At 32.3% G+C, this 11,608-nt stretch overlaps 1 protein-coding gene across 1 annotated transcript in view; it reads right to left on the reverse strand.

The window, feature by feature from the left end:
- LOC110030676 (serine/threonine-protein kinase STY46-like) overlaps window positions 1–5,441 on the reverse strand; it is a gene marked incomplete at its 5' end in the record, with an annotated part of 16,501 nt that extends 11,060 nt beyond the window's left edge. Inside the window, 3 exon segments of the mRNA XM_020733517.1 lie at window positions 1,589–1,696; window positions 1,806–1,981; window positions 5,391–5,441. Of these exon segments, the coding sequence (XP_020589176.1) occupies window positions 1,589–1,696; window positions 1,806–1,981; window positions 5,391–5,441 (335 nt within the window).
- Window positions 5,442–11,608: the final 6,167 nt, after the last annotated feature.

Raw genomic sequence — 11,608 nt, forward strand, 5'->3', positions numbered from 1 at the left:
TTTTAGGCTCATGTACAATCATGTTGTGCAACATAAATCCTAACCCGTCTTAGGTTCCGAGGTTGTCGTGTGACACGACGTAAACCCTCTTATCTCTGCGGGCTATTTGCATAATCGAGTATTATGCAAATGTAAGTCTCAAACAATAAAATTGGCAGGATTAAACACTTAAATAACATCGTCTCTAAAACACAGTCACACCGTAGAATAGTTTGGAAAGTCACTGAGGTTCCTCCTCAAGATTTGTGACGCCCCCTACCATTTAATTCCATTGGACTCCTGAAAGAATTGTTCATACTTGAGCCACTCCCACTTGTTTTTTCACGTCCTACCGTGAAAACTTAAACCTTGAATTCTTGAAGAATAAAATCACTGATCATTATCGAGAGTTTTTTCAAGTGACTTCCATCATTTGAAATGTAATTAACTATAGGGGCTTGCCTCTATAAGAAACTTGGAACCCAGGTAAAATAAACCCTATTTAATCTTTGTATTAGATAGGGGAACTTGTCGGTCATATATAAAAGGTTCGCAGACTAAACGGATGTCACAAATCTCTTAGTTTGCAGGATTGGGTTTATCGTCGAGGTCTACATTTATCTTTCGGGACGGTGTAGTATTCGCGGTATCAGACACGATTATGCAAACTATTGGACGAATGAGATTCACTTGGTCTCATTTTTCAAAAATTACAAAAATTAAAACATACTAACTCAAACTATATACATCTCTTATACTTAAATTAAATTTCAAAAATTATTTTCATATTTTCATATATTCAAAATCTAAATCAATCAATCGAAAAAGTTGACCGACAATGCAGCCGACCAAACTTAGTGGGATAAGACTTGTTGTTGTTGTAATTAATGGTCAACATAATAGATATAACTACCTCTAAAGAATTTCTATTTTTTATTTGCCTATACCATTTTGTTAAAGTGTGTTAAGGAAATCACTCAATGCCATTTTAATTTAGGAACACAAACCAATAAAAATATGCATTAAACATCTTCACAAAAAATGTTTGAAACACTCGAATACAAATGTAAATCAAAACTCCCAATTTAAGATAGTCAAGAATAAAAGTTATCCATAATGACTAGTTGAGGAGAGCATTAGTTTACTATAAAGGGCTCCATTTGGCGCAACAGCGCGGCGGCGGCGCAGCACCGCACCGCTGTTTTGGCCATTTGGGAAAACTGCATTTTTACAACATTTTTAAAAAACTGCCGCTAAAACCAACGTTTTCCCATCACTCCTAGCTAAGTGTGGTGGGAGCTTCCTAATTGCAGTTTGTCTTTTTCACAAAAAAAAAAAATAATAATAATAAAATAATAATAGTCACCAAAGTTTTTTGCAATATCAGATTATTTTTCAGCAGCTTTACAACGGCTTCTTAATAAGCTGCAGCTGCTCCAAGAAGAGACTAACATACACTAGCAATTGGCTTCTGTATTTTTGGACTAATTTTGTCTAAAATATAGAGATTAATGGCCGCAAAGTCATCCATATCCGTAAGTGAATAATGGAAATCAAAATATCATATGCCAATCAACATAGTTAACAAGAACAGGCATTTTTAACTAACCTCATAATGTAGACTTCCTGTGCAAAATCACGCTGCATATCCACGCTGACATACTCTGACTTGAAGACTTTTATAGCTACATCCTGACTACAGTATTTACCACGGTATCTGAAGCAAAAAAGGGCATTCAAAAATCTAAAAATTAATAATAATAGTAATATAAATTATTAGAAGCATCTGGGAAGAAACTTTGCTTTGATTGATTAATAAAACTTACAAATCAACACAAGACCCAGAGGCAAATTTGCTTTGAAATTCTAAACTGCTAGCATCAATCTCCAAAACATCAAACCCATCAGTAATAATTCTCATATGGTTTGACGAAGCTTCCTTCTTAACCTGCAAGTCTTCCAATATGAGTGGACCTTGTCCCGGTGGTAGGTATGGTTCTTTCTGCAATATATACCGAGCATCTCATCAACTTTCTCAGCTCAACTTTATCGAAACAGAGTAGGCATAAAAAAGGCTATTATTACTTTTCACGGAGATTAGTAAATAATCATATAGAAGGGGACAATTATTTCAAAACAGAAGAAACTTGCATGAACTATATATAAAACCCCCAATAAAAGATAGCTAGAAAACATCACCTGAACACAGTTAACAACCATAAAAACAATGTAACTATATACTTCAACCAAAGAGAAAATGACCTAATTAACCTTCAAGAATGACCGAAATACTACAAAATTAATCACACGGTTTGAACAATACATAGTACGTAGCTCGAAAGAATGAAATAATATAGAAAAGATAACACCTTTAATTTTTAACAAAACATTATATTGACTATGCCAATAGAACTATATCATGTTTAGCGCTTCCTAACTGGCACATAAATTCTTTTAGTTCCCTCACATGCCAGGCCCAGTTCTTAATGCTAGCCTCTAAACTAGTGCACAAAAATTGAATTATCTTTTCAAAACATGTTTCAAGGAAATCCTCCAATGGTTATAAAAAGATATCTTAGATACTATTCAATTTATTTAAGAGGTGGATAGGTCAATGAATTTAGCTCAAAGAACTGACATTGCTCAAAAATCAAATTGGCATTTGGCTGAATCAAAGTTAAGGAGCGGATAAATAGGCCAATGCTGGTTTGAATTGAACTTAAATTTAGCGGATCCAAAATCAAACCAAACTAACCAGAGATTGGATTGATATGTGTACAAATGTATGGAAGAATATATGTCTACATAAATGTGTTAATGCACTTGTATTTAATTAATGTATCTATGCATCTACGCATTTATATGTATAAATTTATTTATACAATTCTATATATGCATGTAGAACAAAGAGTTTATCTTAGACAATAAAAAATAAATCAAAATAGGATAAAATTTTTTGCTCAAATTAAGCTAGAGTTGAAGGCAGTAAGCAATGCAAGATCAAATCATTTTATAACCAAGCTTGACTTGGCAAGAGAACAGATCGAATGGCTGGCCTGATTTTGAGCCAAAGTCGGATCAATCCAAGATAGACTCATTAACAATCATAGATATAGAGATTAAATTCCTCACCATTCCTTGGATGTCTCCTTGAAATTCTTTATTTTTTCTATACATGTCATTTTATAAATACACTTTTAGCATTTATGGTTATTGCAATTAACAGGAGAAAAAAAGTTTATTTTATACACATCTTTAAACAGGTGAAAATATTCTTATCATTGCTCCACTTATATAGAAATTTATCCTTGACTTTATGGTGATTTTAATGTGCTATTCTTTTTCTCCTTACTTTAATCATTGCTCCACTCCCCCCCACACATAAAGGTTGGCAAGTTGCATTAACAAAGAAGATTGTAAATTTGACCTGCACTGTATTCCAGGAAGATGGTTAAGAAAATAAGACTTCCTATTTTCACCAATAATTAAGGTTCTTAATAGCAAGGTTGTCAATTAAAAACCTCTCTATGATCAAGCTAAAGTACATTTAGTAGGAACCTAAATTCAATGGAGGCATTCTATTGCAATTCAGTTAAGGGATGTCATTATTTGAAAAATAGTTTCCCATGGTCTCAACCATGGCCACAAAATAAGGACACATAATGTTGCGTGAATAAGGTGAAGTCAAGCAGTGCATCTTTAGCACTTTTTTTTTTTTGGAAATTTACATATGTGGCACTCAATTCTTACGCATTTCTGCATCTCACGCCAAAACTTTAATTTTTACAAATGCAGCATATTATCTATGCATGAAAATGTGAATTTCACAGTTCCACATTGTTGAAAAGTGTGAATTGGGCGTTGGGTTTATAAAAAACAAAGTTTTGGGGTGAGAAATGTAAATGCATAAGAATTGGGTGATGTGCATGTAAACTCCCCCTTTTTTTGTAATCTTTTCTTGAAAAATATTTTATGTGGCGATAAAGCACTTAGCTCATGATTTCATTACATATTCATTATTTTAATATTTGCAGTAGTTAATGTCATGATAAACTTTGGTTGTAATGTTAATTTAAGATATGGTTGTTATACTCAACATTTTGGCAGTTATTTTAGCTAAAACTTCATGTAAACTTATTCAATGTATGGGTAACGGATTAGAATATCATGAAGCTTCATGAACATGGATCGTGCAAATTGGGCGGCCATGCCATAGTTCTCCACTTGCCAACATGAACAAGAGCAACAATTCTCATGCCAAGATATATGGTCAAACAACAGCACCACCACTTCCGTATTTCAAGAAGCCTTGCTTTACATTTTAAAATGAAACTTTCTTTACATTATGGGAATTTATTTTGATTTTTGAAAGAGTTCATAATGATTACATAGAGGTAAATTTATTGTAAGAGTAATCTTTGTTGAAGCACAATTATTGAATAAGTATTCTTCTCTGGAATCGTACTTAGTGGCTAGGTTCTTCCACGATGGAAGCTAAATGGCGCACGACTGGCTTGTTTCTTTGGTGAGGTTCAACTTTTATTGTAACTTTTGTTAATTTACTGTATTCCAATCTCTAACACCTCCTAAAGCAATTCTATCAACCATCCCAACACCACTGCCTTCCCCACATATCCCTCTCCATCCCTAGAAGCCCTCCCCAAAGCCTTGCAAAAGCCAATTCATACTTCGGAGTTCTAGGGCTTCACCCATCCAAAGTCACTCCAAGCCCAATTATTCCAGTCACTCTATGGCACATGTCGTCACCATCTATCCATTACATCTCAAACATACTTTGGCTAAGCTCTTCCACTGCCCCATGCCCCCCCAAAAATAATTCCCTACAAGAGCGACGTGTAGGCCGTCTCCTATTAAGCTTTCTTGTCCAACCTTAGCTACATGCTCTCCCCAAGGAGCTCACCACTCCATTCCCACCTCATAACCAGTATAAGTGCCACTATTTCCACCATAAGGTGGCCACCACCAAGTGGCTCCATCCCAAAGGACCTGAACCAATTTCAAGTAGTTGGGGGAAAAACTTGATATTCAAATTTTATTCTTTGCTCTAAATTATAAAGATTAAAGTGTCAATAGTACACCTGAGTGCCAGCATATCAACTTACACAGAATTTTATAAGTTGTCACATAAAATGCATCATCAATAATACGCCATCAGGATGGCTATGCTAATATAACGTTTACACAGCTCAAGTAGAAGTCCTACAATAAAAGAAAGAGTATAAATTTAGTTCAAGAACTCCAAGAGGCGAATGCAAAACGGAAATCAAATGCAAACATACACAATTAACAACATTTCCAGAAAGCATTTTAATTTACATACAAAAATAAATATTACAAAAAAGTAGATAAGAAAAAGGTTTGATTTGCAATAACTTAAGAAAACATATTACCATTGCTTTTCGTATTTCCTTCTTCACTGTCTCTCTAAACTGATCAATTTCCTATGAAAGCCATCAAGAAAGTAAAATTTATCAGTAGCATGAACAAAACAGTAAAAGATTAAGGGCCCGTTGGGGGCAGCTTATTTGGTGTGGTGGCGTTTTGAAAACGCACCTGGTCTGTTTGCGTAAATTATATTTTGATAGCTTATGCATTTTCAAAATGTTAAAAACAGCGTTTTCACACCGTGGCAGCTTTCTAGCTGCGGTTTGACTTTCCAAAAAAAAAAAAATTTGTAAAACCCACCGCATCTAGCTTATCAACAAAATTATTCAATAAGCTACAACTGGCCCCAAACAGACCCTAAGTAATGCTGAGAATACTGCCATAATGAGAAATTGAAACAAGTTAAGAATTGGAAACTAATAATGACTAAATTTCTCCCCCACCTCCATCACTCAAAGCTACCAATGCTGCTTATTTAATATTCCCCTTCTCGCCTTCCCATGCTCACTTGGAGTGGCTAAATTTTAATGAAATTCATGAGTTTAAACCAAGCTATGAATGGAGAAAAATATTTGATGTCTTATTAGCATGAGAACGCTCGTATTGCTAAAATGTTCAAAGTTTTAACAAAACAAATAGAGCACTAACAATAAAAAAGGTGTTGTTAAGATAGTGACCTAAAGTTAACATTCCACCTCAGAATAGAACATATATATCAATGAGCCTCCAATCAATACATAGTTTGAAAAATTAAAAATTGACTCGAACTCTTGGCAAATATATACAAGTGTTCCTAGCTGAAAACATGAGTAACAAGCTTCTTTGATGGCACATATTAAAGATAATCAGCCATAATGTGTTTGCCTTTTGGGACTTTCAAAGATTGAGAATATATATTTTGAATTGGAAAATCAAATTTCACAAAAGGATTTTTAACCCACATCATTTCACATATATACTACGACATGGATTTATATTTTTTGCCTAGCACTTCATTTAACTATCACGACCTGGCTCCGGCTTTGAAATTTTCAAAACTGAAACTGACAGTCGGACTATGAAATTAAAGTTTTCTATCACACTAACAGTTTACAATCCAAAATTTGAAAGAGCCTATAAAGAAAATAATTTAATTTAACAAATAAAAATTTACCTTTTAGTTTGCAAATCTCACATTTTGTACACAGTATCTCTTAGAGTACTCACCTTTTATTTAAAAGCTTAACCTAAAAATTTTTTAAACATAATGGGTTATCCAAGCTAACACAGTGGAGAAATCACATTTCTAAACTACAGTAACTCAAGCAAAATAAAATAATATGTACGCTGGTCTTTTATATTTCATTATAAAAAATAGTACAATAATTTAATATATGTATGCATGACATTTTACTTCATGGAATTTATTTAGAATTAAATATGCATTAACTTTAACTTTATTTTTCAATGTTTAATCTTTTAACTTTAGTACATTTCATACTCTGAGCTTTCATGTCCGTCTCAGAAGGTAAGTCAAAATCTAACATGATACAACCCTTGTCGATATAATTCCACTGGCACGGCGATTAGAATGTCTATTATTGTTTGAGTGGAAATATGTCTACTCACATCTGACTTGTACTTTCCCGTTGATACGATGATTAATGATTTAAATTTTAAAATTGTCTAAGGTGGTAGGGTGCCTACTCACCCCTGGTTGATACTACCACATCAGCACAACAATTAGGGATCTAAATTTCACAATTTCTAAGATGGTAAGAACAACAATTAGGGATCTAAATTTCACAATTTCTAAGATGGTAAGAAAAACATCTACGTATGTGGGTATATTGGAGTCCCCAACCAATACCACAAGAGGTTGAACTCTTTTTTCTTAGCATGCTCATACAAACATTCATGTATATAATATTTTCATAATTCATATCATACATTATTTTCTTACGTGACACTTCACATTTATCTATTAATGAATAAATATAAATTTACTAGAATCAAAATGGTGCGTGATAATCTAATAGCTTCAAAGACAAATCAATATGTAACAGTTTATACAAGATTGTTAACATGCACACTTATTACCTAACAACATGAACACATCACTAGTAGTTTGTCTCAATGAGATAAAGCATCAATGTGAAAAATTAGTGAAAAATTAAAATAATGCAATCAAAAGTAAGAAACATTGTTGTAATGTAGAAACATGATTACTCAAACTTGCTTGAAATCAACTATTCCAATTTACGTATCTTACAATAAATTAATCTTAAATCTTGATTCCTGCTAATAACTACTATGATCTAACATTAATATTATAATAAACATCATATTTAAATTAATAGATTTAAAACTTTAATTTTATTTATCTTAAATAGTTTTCCTGCACTATCATCTACTCTCCTCATTTCAAACTAAAAATCAATCTTTCTATACCGTCTGATTTTTGTCATTAATTCAAAAAAGGCAATCATTTTGATTCAAATAAATATGCTAAATTCTAAAATAATAATTAAACTCTAACCTTATCTCACTTAACTTCCTCCTCTATTGCACAAAAGGATGATCTTGATCTATCCAATTTTTTAATTTAATTGCTTGACAAATTTAATCACTATAATTAAGTCATAAATTTTAATATTAACTTAATAACATTTTTTATTGAAATAATTTATATAATTAAGACATAAAACCATAAAAAACCCTTACCTCCTTATATACTCTCGGTTCAGCCTTCCTCATACCAAAATTTCGCATGCAAGGGCTCTGTTCGACACTCCAGCATGCGGCTGGCTCACTTCTCCCACAAGCAGGTTGCTCAAAAGACTCCTTCCCAGCTTAGTTTCTTTTATGTATTAAATTGATATTTTATTTAATAAAGACATTCATTATTACTTCAAATTTTTATAATTGTAAACATGTCGTAAAGCAAAAGAATAATTGAAATGAATAAATTGATAAGAAGAGAAACTAATAGTCCAATATCTTTAAAAGAATGTAATTTAAATAAAATGAAATGTAAAAGTTTAATTCATACAAGATTACCCCTAGATGGTACTGACAAAGGATGTGATATAACCGTACACAATAAAAAAAATGATAAAGGTGTACATTTGGGAGCAGATTTTGAGAGTATCTACGAATATAATTTTGAGAATATTTTCTGATATGACGCTAATACTGATATGAATCTTAAAAATATTAAAAAGAGTAAATACTTAAACAGAAATGAGAATTGATAAATTTAAAATGAAAGCTTATAGTTTTATAAAATAATGAAATATATATTTTTTTATCATTCATGCATAGCATTTGTATATAAATTTAATGCATAATAAGATAATAATTGCTCACTAAATCGTGAAAATTTACAGTTGAATTTAATGTTTTTTTTTCCAGAAAAAGCAAAATTGTAGATTAAAAAATCTGGCAGTTAGAGAATGACAAAAACTGATAGATATCATATTATGATGTGATTGTAGTTTCTTTTTGCACTATTTTTTTCAAGATAGTGATATATAGTAGTATGTTCGTTTGAGATATTTACCGATTTTACAGTTATTTTTAGATGTATTAGGTATGGCATACTTTGTAGTTTTTTAGTGACTCTTTTATATATAAGAAGTTTCTAGAAATTTTAGGATAGTTATTCAAATGTTAATACCGTTTGACCAAAGTTCCTGACATGATTAATTCTAAGCAATCAAACTAGGTCATGACAAAGGTTTCACGCAAAAGAAAATGCTACATCATGGGAGACACCACTTGAATCTATAGAGGCCGCCTCTAAAGTCCTATTTGCCTGATGGACGATTTTGGGTATTAAAAAGTGACTAGAAGTTGATTACTTAAATGGGAGAGATTACGAAGCTCCTAAGTAGATTGAAGTTGAACTCTTAAACATCAAGGAGTCTTTAGGTGTAACAGTAGAATTTTGATTGAAACTCTAAAGTTAAGCGTGCTCGCATGGAAAACTTCTTCGGATAGGTGACCTCAAAATTACAACAACGGGGCAAATCCATGAGGCCATTTGGCCAAAATGGACAATACCTTAATGGCTGAGAGCTCAGGCTGTCATACGTAATAAAACGTTCTATTGGAGAAATAATAAGTCAGAGTAATGAATGTATACCCTAGAGATTTAGTTATTCTAAAAATATGTGAAGTATTTATATATGTCCTTGGCCAACGCTTAAATTAAAATTTTGGAGACTATAAGGTTTGAGACTACCAAGCATCTACGCCAAAATAAAATGGTTGGAAGTGTGTCATTTAATTTATATGGTATTTCTTACTCAATCAGGAGGGAGAGTCAAAATGATTAAATTTCTTATGTGATCCCATGAAGAAATAGAAAGTCTAAAGACCACATGAGATGATATAATTAAGTTTGATAAATGTACAAATACTGAAAGAGGGTTTTGTTTGTGGAATAAAAGATGAAGCCATTGAAAAACAAAAACAAAAGCAGAGGAGAATGATTGAAAAAATTTCAAAAAATCATAAATTAAGCAAACTCAGAAGTAAAACAATGCACTGGGAGAGATCATGAGCAAGGGATTGGCCATAAGCATGCAAAAGACCAAGCATGTGAGTGAATGCAATGTGAGGCTACACATGCTGTAGAGTGGGAGAGAGAGTTAAAACGCAATGTAAATTGCATGAGGATGTGATGAGAGTGCACGAAAGGTACATGATCAAAATCAAGGAAGTCGCTGGCAATATAAGGCAGAGAGCTCTAAATGTGATCGAAAGAAGGTTGTGGTGGTTGCGCTGATGGTTAAGAATAGGATTAAACTGAGAATAGGATTAAACTATCTTAAAAATCATCTTGAATAAGAATAATACCTTAGTGTTTTGTTCTTTATATAATTCTTATTCACAACACAGCAGCAAATATAATGTACATAGATACAACATAATAAATGTAGTCCACTAAGCATAAATAAACTATTTTCTCAGCTTATTATTCTGACACTAACATTAGGCATAATACAATAACCTCAATCTCTTGGGACCCACCTATTTGATGGATGTTTAGAAAGATAATTCAATTCTTTATCATCACAATCTATCTCAATTCATTATCAAGTAATGAATAGAAAGCAACAAAACCCAAATTTTCCCATGAAGCCTTATTACAATTTACTATAAAAAAATAAAACTTTCGTCCCATGAGGCAGCTTGAGAAGATAGGCTACGAGTTTCGTGGGACAACTATAATAATCAAAATTTCCTATCTCATGCACCTAACATCGAGACCAATGATTGGATAGTTGATCCCATGCTACTGCATAACATTTGATTATATGTCAAAAAATACAAATCATTGCAAGCAACCCTAGTTCAAAATTTTGAATTACAAAATTAACCCATCTAGCAATTAATCTTTCTAAATAGCCCAGCATTCCAAGGCTGAAATCAATATTCCCATATCTTCTTTGAAAATGAAATTAAAATATGTTTAAATAATATCCTCCTTAAAAAGAATGAGAGCCTAAAATCAATGGGCATATTGAAACATAGGAACCAACCCTATAAGCAATACATGAAATTTCAATGGCGTAACTCTTCCCTTCAAAGCATTGTTGATGTTAAAAAACATTAAAAGTTATAAATATTATAAATTATGTTAATTAAACTTAATTAATATTAAGTCATTTGTACACTTGCTCCCACTCGATACTCGTAACTGTTCGCGCGGGACTGGCCTATTCTTCCTATTCGAACAACAAAATTGAAAGCTTCACTTTCACATCTCGAGCCTTGCCCTTTCCTATTAGTTTCTCGCTCGTCATGACAAAATCAAAAAAGAAAATTAAAAAAAAATTATTTGTGTATTATTTCATTATCTTGTTGTCATCAACATCGTCAAAGCTCACAAATGCAAATAATGGTGTTGGTATTGGTGTTGGTGTTGGTGTAATTATATATAAGAGTTTGAAAGATAATGTTAAAAAAACTAAAGAATTAGATATAAAATTATAGCCCTTAAGATTGTTGTTGATACTAATATTTTTGATGTTATAAGAGTTTATGCTCCTCAAGTATGTTTAGATATAGGTTCTAAAGAAAATTTCTAGAATTACCTGGAAGGATTAATGCAAATAATGCCTCTTGAAGAAATAATTTTTATTTGACGACATTTAAAAGGACATGTTGGTAAAGTAGTATAAGATTTTAGAAATATTCATGGTGGTGTCGGCGTTTAAAAAGGGGGGAGTTACGT

Source organism: Phalaenopsis equestris, unplaced genomic scaffold, assembly GCF_001263595.1.
Source record: "Phalaenopsis equestris unplaced genomic scaffold, ASM126359v1 Scaffold000002, whole genome shotgun sequence".
NCBI classification, from domain to species: domain Eukaryota; kingdom Viridiplantae; phylum Streptophyta; class Magnoliopsida; order Asparagales; family Orchidaceae; genus Phalaenopsis; species Phalaenopsis equestris.